Source organism: Lampris incognitus, chromosome 11 (assembly GCF_029633865.1).
Source record: "Lampris incognitus isolate fLamInc1 chromosome 11, fLamInc1.hap2, whole genome shotgun sequence".
Lineage (NCBI taxonomy): Eukaryota > Metazoa > Chordata > Actinopteri > Lampriformes > Lampridae > Lampris > Lampris incognitus.
In genome coordinates, this window is record NC_079221.1 from 36,059,036 (window position 1) to 36,079,042 (window position 20,007).

The 20,007-nt window shown below is 44.8% G+C and overlaps 3 protein-coding genes across 3 annotated transcripts; all 3 read left to right on the forward strand.

The window, feature by feature from the left end:
- The first annotated feature begins 22 nt into the window (after positions 1-22).
- On the forward strand, positions 23-902 carry LOC130121235 (gamma-crystallin M3-like). The gene is made up of 3 exons (XM_056290113.1): positions 23-58; positions 250-492; positions 624-902. The coding sequence occupies exons 1-3, from the start codon at positions 47-49 to the stop codon at positions 900-902; spliced, it is 534 nt and encodes a 177-aa protein (XP_056146088.1). The 5' UTR covers positions 23-46.
- A 13,225-nt stretch (positions 903-14,127) lies between these two features.
- On the forward strand, positions 14,128-14,977 carry LOC130121213 (gamma-crystallin M3-like). The gene is made up of 3 exons (XM_056290093.1): positions 14,128-14,166; positions 14,350-14,592; positions 14,702-14,977. The coding sequence occupies exons 1-3, from the start codon at positions 14,137-14,139 to the stop codon at positions 14,975-14,977; spliced, it is 549 nt and encodes a 182-aa protein (XP_056146068.1). The 5' UTR covers positions 14,128-14,136.
- A 2,524-nt stretch (positions 14,978-17,501) lies between these two features.
- On the forward strand, positions 17,502-18,437 carry LOC130121212 (gamma-crystallin M3-like). The gene is made up of 3 exons (XM_056290092.1): positions 17,502-17,513; positions 17,728-17,970; positions 18,162-18,437. Exons 1-3 carry the CDS (start codon positions 17,502-17,504, stop codon positions 18,435-18,437), a joined length of 531 nt encoding a protein of 176 aa, XP_056146067.1.
- Positions 18,438-20,007: the final 1,570 nt, after the last annotated feature.

Sequence of the window (20,007 nt, forward strand, 5' to 3'; positions counted from 1 at the left end):
AGGAAGGCAGTTCAGGGCTACTAGTGGCAACACATCAACCAACAACATGATGGGCAAGGTATTTTTAAAAAAAATGTTTCATGGTATACAGAAGTTAAACTTGCTTTATACAATATCGCTTAATTCTTTTATTGCTATCTGTCTGTCACACTGTGTCTTTCTTACTGAGATTTGAGATATTTCTAAATGGAAAAAACAACTGTTTTAGATATGCTGTTTTCATTCTTTCTTTCTTTCTTTCTTTTTTAGATCATCTTCTACGAGGACAAGAACTTCCAGGGGCGCTCCTATGAGTGCATGAGCGACTGCCCCGACATGTCCGCCTTCCTGAGCAGGTGCCAGTCCTGCAGGGTGGAGAGCGGCTGCTTCATGGTCTATGACCGCACCAACTTCATGGGAAACCAGTTCTTCATGAGGAAGGGAGAGTATAATGACTACATGAGCATGATGGGCATGAGAGATTGCATCAGGTCTTGCCGCATGATCCCCATGGTAAGCATAATAACACAGTGAATTGTAATCTACAGGGAACTCTTCTCATGGCATCCTTCTCCCAGTACAACTACCTCCTGCCATGTACACATTTGTCAGGGAATTAACTCTTGCATTGTACTGTATTGCAGCACAGAGGACAGTTCAGGATGAAGATCTACGAGAGGGAGAACTTCGGTGGTCAGATGATGGAGCTGGTGGATGACTGCGACAACATCATGGACCGTTTCCGCATGTCCGACTGCCAGTCCAGCCAGGTGTTGGAAGGCCACTGGCTACTGTATGAGCAGCCCCAGTACAGAGGCAGGATGATGTACCTGAGGCCCGGAGAGTACAGGAACTTCAGGGAGATGAGCATGAGTGGCATGAAGTTCATGAGCATGAGGCGTATTGTGGACTCTTGCTACTAAATGTCAATCAAATGTTTAACATGTACAGAAATGTGGCTGTTAATAAAAACATCCACTACTCTCTATCTATGTCTCTCACTGAAGTTATTTCAAGCATTAGTGTCAAAAATTATCCACAGATTTAATATTGGCATTGCCAACTGTCAAGGGGATTATCACCAAAATAATTAAAATAATAAGAGAAAGCACTGCACAAGTAAAACTTTTTCTAGGTTCTAGGTTGCATTAGGTGTTTATTTTCAAATGACAGAAAACATTTGAGTAACAGTTTCTCATTCATTCATGCCATTCAAGCAGTGGCAGCTGCTGAACAAAATGTTTGGTCAGGTAATCGCTCCAACCATCCCCAAATTCCACATGAGAATATTTGGGGGGAATATGGCACCATGGGTTACATATTCCACAACCACAACCATTAACACAACCATTAACACAACCATATCAGATAACATTTAGCATCTAAAGCCAGCATATGTGCATAAACTTTATTCAAAAGCCATATGACTTTGACATTACAACTCTTTTCTCAAAGACACTTTTCTCAAAAAAGTATTTGATGCAAAAAAAACAAAACAAAACAAAAAACAATCAGATGTGTGCATAACTACAGTACACCAAACTAATCACAGAAGTTAACACTCATTTTTATCTAAATCTCTCTGTCTCTCTGATGCACATCAATGCCTCTGCTAACTACGAAAGCGCAATAGTGGATCGGAGATGGAGCGGGTCATCTAGTAACTGGTGTGTGTGTGGCTGAACTACTACTACTACTACTACCAATACTACTACTACTACTACTACTACTAATATTTTTGGCTGCTCCCGTTAGGGATAGCCACAGGGGATCATCCATTTCCATCTCTCCTTGTCCTCTGCATCTTCCTCTGTCACGCCAGCCACCTGCATGTCCTCTCTCACCACATCTATAAACCTCCTCTTTGGCCTTCCTCATTTCCTCTTGCCTGGCAGCTCCATATTCAGCATCCTTCTCCCAACATAACCAGCATCTCTCCTCCACACATGTCCAAACCATCTCAATCTTGCCTCTCTTACTTTGTCTCCAAACCGTCCAACCTGAGCTGTCCTGCTAATATACTTGTTCCTAATCCTGTCCTTCTTCGCCACTCCCAATGAAAATCTTAGCATTTTCAATTCTGCCGCCTCCTGTCTTTTGGTCTGTGCCATTGTCTCCAAACCATATAACATAGCTGGTCTCACTACTATCTTGTAAACCTTCCTCTTCACTCTTGCTGGTACCCTTTTGTCACAAATCACTCCTGACTCCATCCTCCTCTTCCCCGCCCACTCCACCCTCTGCACTCTCTTCTTCACCTCTCTTCTGCACTCCCCATTATGTTGAACAGTTGACCCCAAATATTTAGACTCATCCATCTTTGTCACCTCTACTTCTTGCATCCTCACCATTCCGCTGACCTCCACTTCATTCACACATATGTATTCCGTTTTGCTTCTACTGACTTTCATTCCTCTTCTCTCTAGTGCATACCTCCACCTTTCCAGGTTCTCCTCTTGCAACAGATTAAAATGTCATCTGCGAACATCATCGTCCATGGAGACTCCTGCCTGATCTTGTCCGTCAACCTGTCCATCACCATTGCAAACAAGAAAGGGCTCAGAGCCGATCCTTGATGTAATCCCACCTCCACCTTGAACCCATCTGTCATCCCAACAGCACACCTCACCATTGTCCTCATACATATCCTGCAACACTCCTACATACTTATCTGCCACTCATGACATCCTCATACAGTACCACACCTCCTCTCTCAGGACCCTGTCATATGCTTTCTCTAAATCTACAAAGACACAATGTAACTCCTTCTGGCCTTCTCTATACTTCTCCATCAACATTCTCAAAGCAAACATCACATCTGTGGTGCTCTTTCCTGGCATGAAACCATACTGCTGCTCGCTAATCGTCACCTCTCCTCTTAACCTAGCTTCTATTACTCTTTCCCATATCTTCATGCTGTGGCTGATCAACTTCATACCACTGTAGTTACTACAGTTCTGCACATCACACTTATTCTTCAACATCGGTACCAGTATACGCTACCGTTCAAAAGTTTGGGATCACCCAAACAATTTCGTGTTTTCCATGAAAAGTCACACTTATTCACCACCATATGTTGTGAAATGAATAGAAAATAGAGTCAAGACATTGACAAGGTTAGAAATAATGATTTGTATTTGAAATAAGATTTTTTTTACATCAAACTTTGCTTTCGTCAAAGAATCCTCCATTTGCAGCAATTACAGCATTGCAGACCTTTGGCATTCTAGCTGTTAATTTGTTGAGGTAATCTGGAGTAATTGCACCCCACGCTTCCAGAAGCAGCTCCCACAAGTTGGATTGGTTGGATGGGCACTTCTTTGAGCAGATTGAGTTTCTGGAGCATCACATTTGTGGGGTCAATTAAACGCTCAAAATGGCCAGAAAAAGAGAACTTTCATCTGAAACTCGACAGTCTATTCTTGTTCTTAGAAATGAAGGCTATTCCATGCGAGAAATTGCTAAGAAATTGAAGATTTCCTACACTGGTGTGTACTACTCCCTTCAGAGGGCAGCACAAACAGGCTCTAACAGGTACTATTTAATGAAGATGCCAGTTGGGGACCTGTGAGGCGTCTGTTTCTCAAACTAGAGACTCTAATGTACTTATCTTCTTGCTCAGTTGTGAAACGCGGCCTCCCACTTCTTTTTCTACTCTGGTTAGAGCCTGTTTGTGCTGTCCTCTGAAGGGAGTAGTACACACCGGTGTAGGAAATCTTCAATTTCTTAGCAATTTCTCGCATGGAATAGCCTTCATTTCTAAGAACAAGAATAGACTGTCGAGTTTCAGATGAAAGTTCTCTTTTTCTGGCCATTTTGAGCATTTAATTGACCCCACAAATGTGATGCTCCAGAAACTCAATCTGCTCAAAGAAGTGCCCATTCAACCAATCCAACTTGTGGGAGCTGCTTCTGGAAGCGTGGGGTGCAATTTCTCCAGATTACCTCAACAAATTAACAGCTAGAATGCCAAAGGTCTGCAATGCTGTAATTGCTGCAAATGGAGGATTCTTTGACGAAAGCAAAGTTTGATGTAAAAAAAATCTTATTTCAAATACAAATCATTATTTCTAACCTTGTCAATGTCTTGACTCTATTTTCTATTCATTTCACAACATATGGTGGTGAATAAGTGTGACTTTTCATGGAAAACACAAAATTGTTTGGGTGATCCCAAACTTTTGAACGGTAGTGTATGTATTCTCCACTCCTCAAGCATCCTCTCACTTTCCAAGATTGCGTTAAGCAATCTAGTTAAAAACTCTACTGCCATCTCTCCTAAACATCTCAGTGCCTCCACAGGTATGTCATCTGGATCAACCACCTTTCCACTCCTCATCCTCTTCATATAGCTGTCTTCACTTCCTCCTTGCTAATCTACCGCAGTTCCTGATTCACCATCTCTCTCTCTCATTTTCTTCATTCATCAGCCCCTCAAAGTACTCCTTCCACCTTCTCAACACACTCTCCTCTCTTGTCAGCAAATTTCCACCTCTGTCCTTCATATGTTAACCTGCTGCACATCCTTCCCAGCTTGGTCCCTCTGTCTAGCCAATCAGCACAAGTCCTTTTCTCCTTCTTTAGTGTCCAACCTCTCATACAACTCACCATACGTCTTTTCCTTTACCTTCGCCGCCTCTCTCTCTCCACTTTACACCACATTTCCTGGTACTCCTGTCTACTTTTTTCATCTCTCTGACTATCCCACTTCTTCTTTGCCACCCTATTCCTTTGTATACTTTCCTGTACTTCCTCATTCCACCACCAAGTCTCTTAGTCTTCCTTCCTCTGTCCAGATGACACACCAGATACCTTCTTAGCTGTCTCCCTCACTATTTCTGCAGTGGTTGTCTAGCCATCCGGCAACTCTTCACTACCACCCAGTGCCTGTCTTAACTCCTCCCTGAACTCCACACAACAGTCTTCCTTCTTCAGCTTCCACCATTTGATCCTTGGCTCTGCCTTCACTCCCTTCCTCTTCTTGATCTCCAATGTCATACAGACCATCATCTGATGTTGCCTAGCTACGTTCTCCCCTGTCACTACCTTGCAGTCTCCAATCCCTTTCAGATTGCACCTCCTACATAAGATAATATAGTCCACCTGGGTGCACCTTCCTGCACTCTTATACGCCACCCTGTGTCCCTCGCTCTTCTTGAAATATGTATTCACCACAGCCATTTCCATCCTTTCTTCAAAATCCACCACCATCTGTCCTTGACACCATACCTACCCATCACCTCCTCATCGCCTCTGTTCCCTTCATCAACATGCCCACTGAAGTCCGCCCAAATCACCACTCTCTCCTCCTTGGGTACACTCCACCACTTCATCCAACTCATTCCAGAATTCTTCTTTCTCTTCCATCTCACACCCAACTTGTGTGGTATATGCACTATTAACATTCATCATCACAGCTTAAATTTCCAGCTTCATACTCATCACTCTGTCTGAGACTCGCTTCACCTCTAACACACTCTTTACATACTTTTCCTTCAGAATTACCCCTACCGCATTTGTTCTCCCAGCCGCACCATGGTAGAAGAGTTTGAACCCTACTCAGATGCTCCTGGCCTTACTCCCCTTCCACCTTGTCCCTTGCACATACAGTATATTTATCTTCCTTCTCTCTGTCATATCAGCCAGATCTCTCCCTGTACCAGTCATAGTGCCAACATTCAAAGTTCCAACTTTCACCTCCAAACTCCTACCCTTCCTTCTCTCCCAGTGCTTCTGGACATGTCTTCCCTCTCTCCTTCTCCTTCACCCAACAATAGCATAGTTTCCACCGGCACCCTGCTGCCAACAGTACCGGTGGCAGTCGTTGATAATCGGGTCCTGTGTGTGTGTGTGTGTGTGTGTGTGTGTGTGCGCGCGCGTGCATGCGTGCGTGCGTACGTGCATGTGTGTGTGTGTGGATGAATGTGAGGCATTTATTGATTGTAAAGTGCTTTGTCTGTTGCAACGAAAAGCGCTATATAAAATGCAGTCAAGTCCATAACTAACAGGAAATTTGGCAGAACAAGTGACTATTAGCCCTTTTTCCACTACCCAGAACCGTGCTTGCTCAGGGTGTGCAGGGCTGACCCCATAAAGGCAGGTTGGTTCTTGATGTGTTTCCATTTCATACACATCTAGCAGGACTTAGTTTGTTCACCATGGTGTAGTGACTAATAGTGACCAATAGGATCCTGTTTCTGCTGTCCATTATGCTACCGCCAATTTTAATGAACATTAGAGCTTGAACGTTATTATTCATCCAAAGACTCATTTTTATTGTGTTGTTGTGCAGAATAACCAAATATTTGCTGGCATGTAACCTTCAGCTTCATCATGTTCAGTTGACGGTTTTTTTCCCCCATCATTACATTACATTACAGTCATTTAGCTGACGCTTTTATCCAAAGCGACTTACAATAAGTGCATTTAACGTAGAAAATCAGGAGAAAACAGCAGTCGAGTTATATCAAAACAGCAATCAGTTATATCAAAACAGCAGTCATATATAACAAAACAGCAGCCAGTTCTATCAAAACAGCAGTCAGTTCTATCAAAACAGCAGTCAGATATAGCAGATATAACTACAATGTAGTCAGATATAGTCAGCTATAACTAGTCAGATATGTCTGCAAACACCCAGAACCTTAAAATAGAAGGTTTCTGACACTTTTCAATATGTTAGTTCACAATTTCTAATCATTGTTTACATTTGGTAGCTTGGCCAAAATACCTGAGGCAAGAAATCATTTTTATTGCTTGTATCAGAGATCGATAGAAGGGAATAATTTGTATTGTTTGTATCAATGAGATTGATACAAGACGCCATGTTTTGTATCAATCTCTGTGGCAATTCTCGCGCCGATTCTCGCCAAATGCAGAGCTGCCTGAAGAGGACGGTCGTTTCAGCAAACTAGCTAACATTAGAAGCTAACCCTAACTTGAGGAGGTTTACAAGATGAGTTATCAGCATTAGGAGGAATTCAGAGCTCAGCCTTTTGGACAAACGCTAGGTAATAGAAATAGATCGACATTTTGTATTTCAATTTTGTGCCACGCAGGGATGGAAATTAGCACTATATTTATCTACTTGGGAATGTTGGGCAGTCAAGATTACTAAATTTACTTATAGTTTACGAAACTGACTAAAGTTATCCGGACAAGGAGGTGGGATTCTCATGTTATTATTGGAAATAGTTATTTTCTTGCCCGGTGCGGGATTCGATACGGGGTGTACTGCACCACAAGACGACATAACTAACCGCTCGGCTAAAGCGTCGGACCTGTTAGCAACGGACTAACGTGTCTTATTAGTAGTTTACATTATTATTGAAAAGTTTCCTTTTTATGGTGAGATTGAGCCCCAGTTTGGTGCGTAAAACCAAACAAGGCTATTTCGTTTTTATTTATCATGTAGTATGCTAACCTTGTCTCTCAACCAGCTGTAAAATCAGTGCTACGCACATAATGCCCTGCCCCCCCCCCCATCAATTAGCAAACTGGCTATATTTAACATATTGGTTCCACTTTATTCTCGATCATTACTAACAGGGTTGAGCACTTTACCACTGACAAACGATCTAGCCTCATTCAAGGTATTGATCTATCACGCTTATTACAATCCATTGTCGTAATTGTAGCGCTGATGACTGAATCACCTTTTATGACGTAAACTTTGATTTCTTTTTTTTTTTAGTAAATGCGCCTGAAGAATTTCTTTTAACTCCTGTCTAAATGGATTTGCGGGGACCATGTAAAAACAAATAGTAGAATAAGATACCACCCCAATTGTAACCGGTTATCTTCTTGCCCGGTGCGGGATTCGATATGGGGTGTACTGCACCACAAGGCGACATCACTAACCGCTCGGCTAAAGAGTCAGACTCGTTAGCTAGGAGCTAACGTGTCTTATTACTAGTTTACAGTCAACACCCTCCCGGATGCGCGCCCTCGCGCTTGGTTATTCCCGCGCTCCGAAGAGACTTCTGAGGATCTGCACACTTCCGGATCCCACCGCTGCCACCAATATAACCGGTTATTTTTTTGCCTGGTGCGGGATTCGATACGACGTGTACTGCACCACAAGGTGACATCACTAACCGCTCGGCTAAAGGGTCAAACCCGTTAGCGAGGGACTAACGTGTCTTATTAGTAGTTTACACAATTTTTCATACATTTATAAAGAGTAATTGTTAACTTACAAGTTGGACTTTAAGATACCAAAAGCTTACAGTCTTTTTCAGGAGCTAGAAAACTCTATCTGCAAAACGTCACTTCAGTGACAGTATCAAGTATGCCATGCTAGTAGCAAGTGAGTTTGTGGCTTTAATTTGGACTGTAATCCAACAATAAACCCAGAGAAGATGACTAGAACAATAATTTTAATATGCAAAAACCAAAGCTATCTCCAACCCAATCAACAACAAAAACGTATTTATAGAGCGCCCAACACGGGGATAGCCGGTTCGAATCCCAGTGTTACCTCTGGTCGGACGTCCCTACAGACACGATTGGCTGTGTATGCGTTTGGGAAGCCGGATGTGGGTATGTGTCGTGGTCGCTGCACTAGCGCCTCCTCTGGTCGGTCGTTCGGGGCGCCTGTTCAGGGGGTAGGGGGAACTGGGGGGAATGGCGTGATCCCCCCACGCGATACGTCCCCCCGGCGAAACTCCTCAGTGTCAGGTGAAAAGAAGCGGCTGGCGACTCCACATGTATGGGAGGGGAACATGGTAGTCTGCAGCCCTCCCCAGATCGGCAGAATTGGGGAGAAAAAGGGAACTCCCTTGTTATGTCTGCACACATCGACAGTGCTGCATTTGATTTGGCGCTGTTCTATTGTGCTGGCATCGATTGGTGATGCCTGCGGGCTCTGGGTCGTTTGATCGGGTCTACCTGTGACGCTGTGTCAGTCTAAATAAACAATGCAACGCAGAGGTTGTGTCGAGCGACAGCGCTGTGTCCTGACGTGATTTCTAAACACAATATTGGCGACGAGGATGACTGATATCTCTCTCCCACCACCTGCCCCCTTCCTGGCGTTACCTGGCGAGCCTCCGGTACCATGGACTCGCGGCTACATAGTTTTGAAAAATTACCTCATAGCCTCAGGGCTCGGCGACGTGAGCCAGGCTAGGAAGACGGCTCTGTTGCTACACTGCTTGGGAGCAGAGGGTCATCGTGTGCTCGGGACTCTGGGGAACTTCACAAACTTTGACGAAACTGTGGGACTTCTGAACACCCATTTCGCTGCTCCACAGAGTGCCCTCCTTCGGCGATGTATATCCGTCAGCGACACCAGCTGCCTGGTGAGTCTGTGTAGCAGTATTTAGCTAATTTGCGAGGGCTAGCTAGCTCATGCAAGTTTGGCGCGCTTCAGGACGAGATGGTTCGCGACCAGCTAATCGAACACACCACCAACGCAAAGGTGCGTGAGACTCTCCTGCTGGAAAAAGACGATCTGCTGCTGTCCAGAGCAATTACCATCGCATTACAAGTTGAGAGAGCAGCTGAGTGTGCTGCTATGCTAAACACACAGCAAGTGGCCACCTCCAGTCAAGCTGCCAACGATTTCTCCCTCTACTCACGGCTGCCCCCCGGGACGCAACCCAGCCACAGCGAGGCGGGCGTCGACTCCGCTGAGGACGTCCTGCAACTGCAACGACAGCGTTCTCGGCCCCGCCCTCAACAGTCCTGTGGTAACTGTGGATCTCGGTCTCATGCTTCAAGGGCTCAGAACTGCCCTGCCCGTGGCCGGACATGCCGTAGCTGCGGTAAGCAAAATCACTTTGCCAACGTCTGTCGATCTTCCCCGACTGGGTCAGAGGGCCACACCCCCCAGTCTTCAACCGCCATTATTCACAAGGTGAGCTCTGGGCCAGTGTCCTTCAAATCATGCACAGTCAACATTAATGATGTGTGCATCCCCCTGCTGTTGGACACCAGTGCAGGTTTGTCTCTCCCGAGTGTTGATACCTACAGTCAATTTTTCAGTTCACTGCCACTGTCCGCACCCTCAGCTGTCCTCTGCGGGTATGGTGACTCCAAAATCGATCTGGTTGGCTCTCTCCAAGTGACTGTCCGCTATGGAACCAAGCTGGTGCCCAATGCAGTTTTTCATGTGGCACGCCGTGGGGCCAACCTGATGGGCCTGGACCTGTTCTCCGCTCTGGGGTTCTCCCTCTTAGACACAAGGGGGGCAGCAATCCTGACTGTTGCCACACCTTGGCAGCAGAAGTGGCCATCACTGTTTGTGGGGCTGGGCTGCCTCTCCGCCTTCGCCCATCAACCTCTCCTCAACCCTGCTGTGAAACCTGTCATCCAACCACTGCGCCGCATCCCGTTGGCTCTCCGTGATGGGGTCTCCGCCGAGCTGCAACAACAGCTGGAAGCTGGCATCATTGAACCGGTGGACGCATCACCCTGGGTCTCAAACCTCGTGGTGGCTAAGAAGAAGTCGGGGGGCCTGCGTGTCTGCGTCGATCTACGTGCAGTAAATAAGGCAGTGATCCCTGATAAGTATCCACTGCCCAGAAGAACTCACTGCTCAGTTCTATGGCTCTGAGGTGTTCTCCACGCTCAACCTCAGACAGGGGTACTTACAGGTGCCCCTTCACCCCAGCAGCCGAAACCTCACAGCCTTTGTGACACATGCAGGAGTGTTTCGCTACACCAGGATGCCTTTCGGTCTCAGCTCCGCCCCTAGCTGCTTCCAGAAAATCATGGTCTCCGTGCTGGCTGGCATACTGGGCGTGGCCATTTATCTGGACGATATAGTGGTACACGGGCCCACCAGTGAAATCCACGACAAGCGCCTCAACATGGTCTTCGCAGCCCTGTGCAAGCACAAGCTAACTTTCAATGCTGAGAAATGTGTCCTCTCTGTGCCAGCCATCGAGTTCGTGGGGTTCTGGCTGTCAGCGAGCGGTGTAACTCCACTACAATCCAACGTGGACACCATTCAGGCCATCCCTGAGCCCAGCTCGGCCGCCCAGGTCGCCTCCTTCCTGGGTATGACAGGCTACTACCTGAGGTTTCTTCCCCGGTACTCTGCGACCACAGCCCCTCTGCGCCAGCTGCTGCATAAGGACGAGCCATGGGTGTGGTCAAAGGCATGCAGTGACACTGTGCGTGATCTCAAGACTCAACTGACTTCACCACCAGTGTTGGCTCACTTCGACATCTCCAGCTCCACCTTTGTGACCTGTGATGCGTCAGCCACAGCGATAGGGGCTGTGCTGTCTCAAACCCAGAACGGTGTGGAGAAGCCCATCACCTTCGCCTCCCGTGCCCTCAACCTGACCGAGCAGCGGTACTCCATGGGTGAGCGTGAGGCGTTAGCCTGCATCTGGGCTTGTGAAAGGTGACACCTCTACCTCTATGGCCGCTCCTTCACCCTCAGAACAGATCACCAGGCCCTGACAGCGCTGCTGTCTACGTCTGGGGCAGGCCACAAACCCCTGAGGCTGCACCGCTGGTCTGACCGCCTCCGCCAGTACAACTTCAGCCTGCAGTTCACCCCAGGCAGAGACAATGTTGTCGCCGACCTGCTCTCTCGCTCTGTCTCCACCCCAGCTCCACAGATGGACACTGACTGTGTGGAAAAGGACATTGTCCAAATGCTACACACACCCCTTCAGGCCACTGTCTCTCTGCAGGAGCTGAGGGCAGCCTCCGAACAGGACCCTGTCCTCTCCCAGCTCCGCACCTACATCCAGAACAGCTGGCCTCACAAGGTCCCAGAGGAGCTGGCTGTGTTCTCCCGAGTCAGAGAGGAGCTCTCCTGCTGGAACAACACCTGCGTGGCACGTGGGTTTTGCACAGTGGCCCCAGGCGCTCTCCATGCGTGTGTTTTGAATATGGCGCATGAAGGCTACCTGGGCATTGTGAAACTGAAACAGCGCTGCCAAGACCTGGTGTGGTGGCCGGGGATAGACAGAGATATTGAGGCTCTGGTGAAGGACTGTTCTGCCTGCCTTGTGAGTGGCAAGACTGGCCACCAGGCTCTCCCACCCCTGCAACCTCTCGCCTGGCCCTCTCAGCCCTGGGAGCACCTGCAGTTGGACATCTGTGATGAAATCCATGGAGTTCCCCATCACCAACGCTTCATGTTGGTCGCCTATGATCTACACTCAAAATGGCCTGAACTCACCACTTCCGGCACTGTGACCTCACAGGTCATCATCGACTTCCTGGACTCTCTCTTCTCTCGCTGGGGCCTCCCAAAGATCATCACCACGCACTGCGTATTACCACCCCCAGGCCAATGGCGGCATTGAACGTTTTCACCAGTCACTGAAGAACGGCCTCAGAGCACACATGGCCCAAGGGTGCTCTTTCACGCAGGCCATCCGTCACACTCTGCTGCACTATCGGGCCACACAGCACTCCACCACAGGCATCTCCCCAGCCTCTCTCATGCTGGTCCTCTCCTCTCCAAGTCACCCGTCAGCTGGGCCCAGCCACCTACCTCCTCAGCGATGGCACTCGGTGGGTGGCACTCCAGTCGTCTGCGGAAGGTGTCAGCTCCGCCACACACAGCTGGTGACACAACCTTAGCCATTCCCTCAGCATGGCAAGACACCCCGGGGCTTCATGCAGCTCCTATACGGGCCCCAGACATTCCTGGGCCTCAGCTTCTCCTGCCTTCCCCCTCCCCACCTCGGCCTGCCCAGCCTCAGGCCACCTCGCGACCTTTTTGCACACGTTTACGCCCTGGCCACCTGGAGGACTTTGTGTCAACCTTTCATGTTTGAAATCCTGCCGGGGGGGGGGATGTTATGTCTGCACACTGGATCACCAGTGCTGCAATTAGTTAATGATAGCTTCGTTCTATTGCGCCTTGATTGATGTCTGATGCCCAGTAGTTCTGTTCTTGTTAAATCCTGCCGGGGGGGGGGGGGTGTTATGTCTGCACACATCGACAGTGCTGCATTTGATTTGGCGCTGTTCTATTGTGCTGGGATTGATTGGTGATGCCTGCGGGCTCTGGGTTGTTTGATCGGGTCTGCCTGTGACACTGTGTCAGTCTAAATAAACAATGCAATGCAGAGGTTGTGTCGAGCGACAGCGCTGTGTCCTGACGTGATTTCTAAACACAATACCCCCCCCCCCAAAAAAAGGCATTTATTACACGGGAGCCCATAGCTTTCACTCTCCCCACAGTATTCTTTGTTATTCTGTAATAATTTGAATGTATTAACAATAAAGCCTTCCCAAAGTCAAATGAATGCATTTGATTATCTTTATGGTTCCAGTTTATTTAACTGTCGGGTAGTTGATACACATGTGCACAGTGAGACAATTCTAAAATACAATGTGATAAAATACACTATATGTTTCATTAGCTGCTTTTTATGGTATTATACGTTTTCCTATACATTACTTTTATTAATAAATGACAAATGATTAATACAGAGTTTCCTGATAGGAAGTTCCAGAATGATATGATCTTTCAGTAGGGTGACCTTGTGTGGCATACTCTGATGAAAAGCTTTGTTAAGCATTGATGCTAAACCTTGAGTTCAACCACTGACTTTTATCTACATGTATTTTACTGATAAAGACACTTAGTCTTATTATACTTACTGAACTACCATGCTCTCTTTATTCTCAAAAAGGTGTAGGTAATGTTTAATTTTTCTTGCTAAATTGTGTTTAAATGTGTCCCTCTTTTTGAATCAATTTTACTAAAACCTTTTAATTGCTAATCTAACCGACATTTGTTATACCGCTAATTCTTTGTTCAAAATTAAAACAAATTCAGATGTAATGTGCTGTTGTCAATGAAGAGGCTAAAGCATTAGATGAAAATTATTCATCATCGGGTGTAAAATTTCCAAAAGTGCAAGTCGATGAATGAGCACTAACCCCAAAACCATTGTGCAAAATTCACAAAATAGGTTTTTTGTTACCTGGTCAAAGGGAGGGGGAAAAAATTCTAAAGTCTTCGAGGGCCCAGTCACGTGGATGTATGACATGGTAATGCAACCCTGTACAGGCCTCTATATTGTGTTGCTGGGTCAGGGTTTTTTACAATGGGGGTCAGAGATTCTTTAGGGTCTGGTCAGGTATAAAAGAAACGGTTACACCAAACAGAACAGCAGTGCAGCAGTAGCAGCAGCAGCAGCAGCAGCAGCAACAGCAACAGCTCATTTGACAAGAATGACTACCACCAGCATGACCATGGGCAAGGTAAGTTGGCTAATAATAATCACACAAATAATACAAGGGGGAAAAAACATTGGATATATCAATGCTGTGCTTTAAAGGTATATGACTATATAAAATAAAACTTCATAGACTCACAAAGTTATGCTATGGTTACCTTTCTAGCTCCAATGTAATATTTTGACAAATATATTTCTCTTTTCTCAGATCATCTTCTATGAGGACAGGAACTTCCAGGGTCGTTCCTATGAGTGCATGAGCGACTGCCCCGATATGTCCTCCTACCTGAGCAGGTGCCACTCCTGCAGGGTGGAGAGCGGCTGCTTCATGGTTTATGAGAGGCCCAACTTCATGGGAAACCAGTTCTTCATGAGGAGGGGAGAGTACTCTGACTACCAGAACCTGATGGGAATGAGCGGAGGCATCAGGTCTTGCCGTATGATCCCCATGGTAGGTCTGAAGCAACATCTCTCATAATGCCACCAGTGATGTGACCTAAACTGCATTGTGGAGAGACAGGGGCAGGTGAATTAATGACTTTTCTGTTGTCCCCAAACAGCACAGGGGCCAGTTCAGGATGAGGATCTACGAGAGGGAGAACTTTGGTGGTCAGACATCTGAGCTGATGGATGACTGTGACAACATCATGGAGCGTTTCCGCATGTCTGACTGCCAGTCCTCCAACGTGCTGGAAGGCCACTGGCTCCTGTACGAGCAGCCCCAGTTCAGAGGCAGGATGATCTATCTGAGGCCCGGAGAGCACAGGAGCTTCATGAACATGGGCCTGAGCGGCATGAGGATCATGAGCATGAGGCGTATCACTGATATGTGTTAAATTTCATCATTTTGAAATAAAAAATATGATTATTTGAAAATTGAATTGACCATTTTGTCTGTACTTTGAACATTTTTACATCATATAATGAAGCAAGTGTGAACAGCACATGTGAAAGGGTGTTTAAATAATATTTAAAGGTTATTTAGGATAGGGTAAGAACAAACAGCATAATCCTTAAAAATTTGATGGAATTGTGTGACTACTTCCTTCTTTATCTCTGAAAAACACTCTTTTTAAACAGCCTATTATGGGAGGAAAATTTTAAATATGGAAAACGGCAAGAGTTTAAATCTGTCCTGTATCAATTTCTGGGAAACTTTTGAACTCAAGGTTGATTTCTACTTCTATTAAAAGGGACAACTGACTTCATCCAGAGCTAAAGCAAAAGCTACTTTGAAAATTAATTTATCTGTTTTCATCTTCCTCAAACTGATTCCCTAGGAAGTGATAAATTAACATTTAAAATGTTGGAACAGTAAATGATAGTATGGTGTTGGCTTATACTTCAAATATCAAAGCAAACCATTAATATGAAAATAAAAGTTTGTTACATCATGTGATATAAATCAGTAATATAGTCTTGTGATTTTTGACAAAAAACATCCGGTTTTTCAGCTGTACATAACACTGCTATAAAACAAGGAGTCATTTAAGAGGGTCTATTATGATTATCCATTCTAGATAATGTCATCTATAAGTATTTATTTTTCTATGGTATTTGAGATAGCCTCTGGTGGTCAAGCATAGAATACCTTTTTTCCAGTATGATAACAATGTTTTATATCAAGTAACTGAAATGATGACCCTTGGGGTGTTATTCTCTTTTTCATCAGTCGGTATTAAATTACTAACTCCAATACTAGATGTAATTGGTTCCCAATAGTAATAACTCAAATTCAGTTATAATACGACTAAATTATAGATCAATTAGGATTATAATTCAAATACAACTACGTGGCATGGTGGCCCAGTGGTTGGTGCTGTCGCCTCACAGCAAGACAGTCCTGGGTTTGAATCCCGGGGTTGTCCAACCTTGGCGGTTGTTCTCTGTGTGGAGTTTGCGTGTTCTCCCCGTGTCTGTGGTGCGTTTTCTCTGAGTGCTCCAGTTTCCCCCAAAGAAACATGCATGTTAGGATTTATACTCCTGTCTGTGCCCCTGACCAAGGCAATGGGAAAGGAACTGGAGTTGATCCCCAAGCGCAGCATGAAGGCGGCAGTCCACTGCTCCTAGCTACACAGATCACAACTAGGATGGGTTAATTTGCAGTAACTGAATTTCCCAAGGGAATTAATAAAGGAAACTTGATTAATAATTAATTAATTATAATCCAAAATAAATATTTTGGGGCTATTTTTAGCCCACATTGAGAACATTATGTCCTACCAAAATGATGTGATAACACCTTAAGTGTGCAAGAAGCTTGCTTGCGTTCAATGAATTTATCCATCCATCCATCCATCCATCATCCAAACCACTCATCCTGCTCTCAGAGTCATGGGGATGCTGGAGCCTATCCCAGCAGTCATTGGGTGGCAGGCGGGGAGACACCCTGGACAGGCCGCCAGGCCATCACACGGCCGACACACACATCTAGTGTTTGTAGAATTCAAGTACACTGGTACATTTCTCAGGTTGGGAGCTGATAGTGAGCACTTTGTGAGCATTGTGGGTTAGCCACGTTTGTGGATGAACATAGTGAGGGAGCTGACTCTTTGCCCCATTTTATAAAGGGTCCTGGTTTGACAAGTTATTGTTTACAATTTATCACTGAGTAAATGACAGCAGAAATGCACTGATAAGGAGTTAGATAGACAGACAGATAGATAGATAGATAGATAGATAGATAGATAGATAGATAGATAGATAGATAGATAGATAGATAGATAGATAGATAGATAGATAGATAGATAGATAGACAGATAGACAGATAGATAGATAGATAGATAGATAGATAGATAGATAGATAGATAGATAGATAGATAGATAGATAGATAGATAGATAGATAGATAGATAGATAGATAGATAGATAGATAGATAGATAGATAGATAGATAGATAGATAGATAGATAGATAGATAGATAGATAGATAGATAGATAGATAGATAGATAGATAGACAGATAGATAGGTGGATGGATACATACATACATACATACATACATACATACATACATACATACATACATACATACATACATACATACATACATACATACATACATACATACATACATACACATTATTATCATTGAGTTCTCAAAGTTATATAAATAATCAGTGCATTCAACGTTTTAATGAAAGGCACACTAACTGTTTGGTCTACAATAGCAGCACCCATGAATGCACACATAATAACCCTATTCCTATCTGTATTCGCAAACAGCGGGACAGAATGTTGCATGCTGCTGACTCATGACTTTCATACAATGGTGCCATAGATAGCAGGGATGTCACGTTAGGTATAAAAAAGGCTTCAATCCCGCAAAGGACGGCTATAGCATTGCTCAATATATCAGCAACCATGCTTGGAAAGGTACAGTGGGCTTATATTGGCAATATACTTACTATATTATACACTTTTTGATTTTAGAGTTAGTATGTAGTCTGAGTAAATATATTTACAATTTATACTTGTACTACCATGATAACAAATAGATAATTCAGGAAAAATAATCATTAAATGTTTGTTGTGATTGGTAAAAATTAAACATTTTACTTAATATTTTGATTGTCATCTTAAATTCTAGATCATCTTCTACGAGGACAAAAACTTCCAGGGTCGGTCCTATGAGACCAGCAGCGACTGCCCTGATATGTCCTCCTACCTGAGCAGGTGCCACTCCTGCAGGGTGGAGAGCGGCTGCTTCATGGTCTATGACCACACCAACTTCATGGGTCAGCAGTATTTCCTAAGGAAAGGAGACTACTCTGACTACCAGAACATGATGGGCTTCAATGACTGCATCAGGTCCTGCCGTCTTATCCCCATGGTATGACTTATATATTAACAGTTTAGTCTTTCAGATATCTAAGGTTGCAGACAAGTCATCACACACAACAGTGACTTGGCTAAGGTGCTAGAACAAAACAGTACATGTACTTTCTTTCATTCAAGTTTAATTTTGATATCACAATGACCTAGTCTGATTCAATACAAAATCTCTACTTTCTCTCCAAGCAGCATAGGGGAACCTTCAGAGTCAAGATCTATGAGAAGGAGAACTTTGGAGGCCAGATGCACGAGCTGATGGATGACTGCGAGTCCATCCAGGATCGCTACAATATGTCTGATTGCAAGTCTTGCCATGTGATGGAGGGGCACTGGCTGATTTATGAGCTGCCCCACTACAGAGGCAGGATGATGTACATAAGACCTGGAGAGTACAGGAACCTCGACGAGATGGGACACAGTGCAATGAGATTCAATTCCATGAAAAGGATCACTGACTCCTGCTAACTGTACAGATTTGTCAGTTCAACATAGCAGAATTTTAAAATAAAAAAATTCTTTTAATATTCAATTTGATGCATTCTTCCTTTTCTGTCTGCATAAGAAAAAAGCAAGTATATATTTCTGATATAATCTGCTGTATTAAAGGGTCTCAAAAATTAGGTCCTACACTTGTGTGTCACATCAACCTCAATAACCAATCACATTGAGGTTACCCTCTCTCTTACTGAAAGCCATATCCAAAGGGCAGACCAGCACATAGAAAGTGGTAGCTTGGTGAATTGTAGCGTTAACTGTTTTGAGGAAACCATATCAGAGAACAATGACACTGTGCACAATGTGCAAGCATGTATCACATGCTGTCACTGAAATCTCTTTGCACTATAAGATTCATAACTTTGTTGCTGCTGCTATTATTAACAACTCTGCTGCGATTCTTTCATCAGTCTCAGAAGTTGTGATCGGACTGTCCACTCTTTGGACAAGTACGCCTTTTTGAAATTGCACTCCATGAAAGGAAGGCCACATCCAATCTCTGAGAAAAGCAAATGTGATCAACTCCTAACATCTGTGGGACTCATGAGGCTTGTTTTCATAACTCATTCAGATTCAACATTTCAGGAGATAACAAATTCTGAATAAAGACAAAACAGAGACCACAGAGTGCGGGGAGGCAGACAGTTGGTCCAGTAAAATATTTTCTCAACACATGGATACATAGACAGAATGCATAACATTGGGTGGCATGGTGGCCCAGTGGTTAGCAGTGTCACCTCACAGCAAGTAGGTCCTGGGTTTGAACCCCAGGGTAGTCCAACCTTGGGGGTCATCCCAGGTCGTCCTCTGTGTGAAGTCTGCATGTTCTCCGCATGTCTGCTGTGGGTTTTCTCTGCGTGCTCTGGTTTCCTCCCACCATCAAAAGAAACATGCATGTTAGGGTTTATACTCCTGTCTGTGCCCCTAACCAAGGCAATGGGAAGAAGAGCTGGAGTTGGTCCCCGGGCGCTGCATGAAGGCAGCAACCCACTGCTCCTAGCTACACAGATCACAGCTTGGATGGGTTAACTGAATTTCCCCAAGGAGATTAAGAAAGGAAACGTAATTTAGTTTCGAATGTTAATTTTGTTTGCTCACTAAGAAGGTCTCTGCTTAACTTATGGCACGGAAGATACTGTATCATATCCTTCCTGTCTCTGATCCTATCAATATTGTGTGTGTGTGTGTGTGTGTGTGTGTGTGTGTGTGTGTGTGTGTGTGTGTGTGTGTGTGTGTGTGTGTGTGCGTGCGTGTGTGTGTGTGTGTTCTTGCTCAGCTATATTTGTGAGGACCAATTTGAGTTTTTAATCATAACATTTTGGCCTGTCCTCACTTCTTCAAGAAACATTTTAGGGATAGGCCCTGGGTTTCGGTTGTTAGATTTTAAAGATCTTGATAGACACAGTGGCTATTGGAGCACCGGCAGACTCACTATCTATGTTCCATCTTTCTACTCTTAAAAAAACCTTTCTAATCTTATCACAGAAAAGTGAATCAGTTCATCTGGACCCAACGTTTAGTGGGAGAAACGTTTCATCAC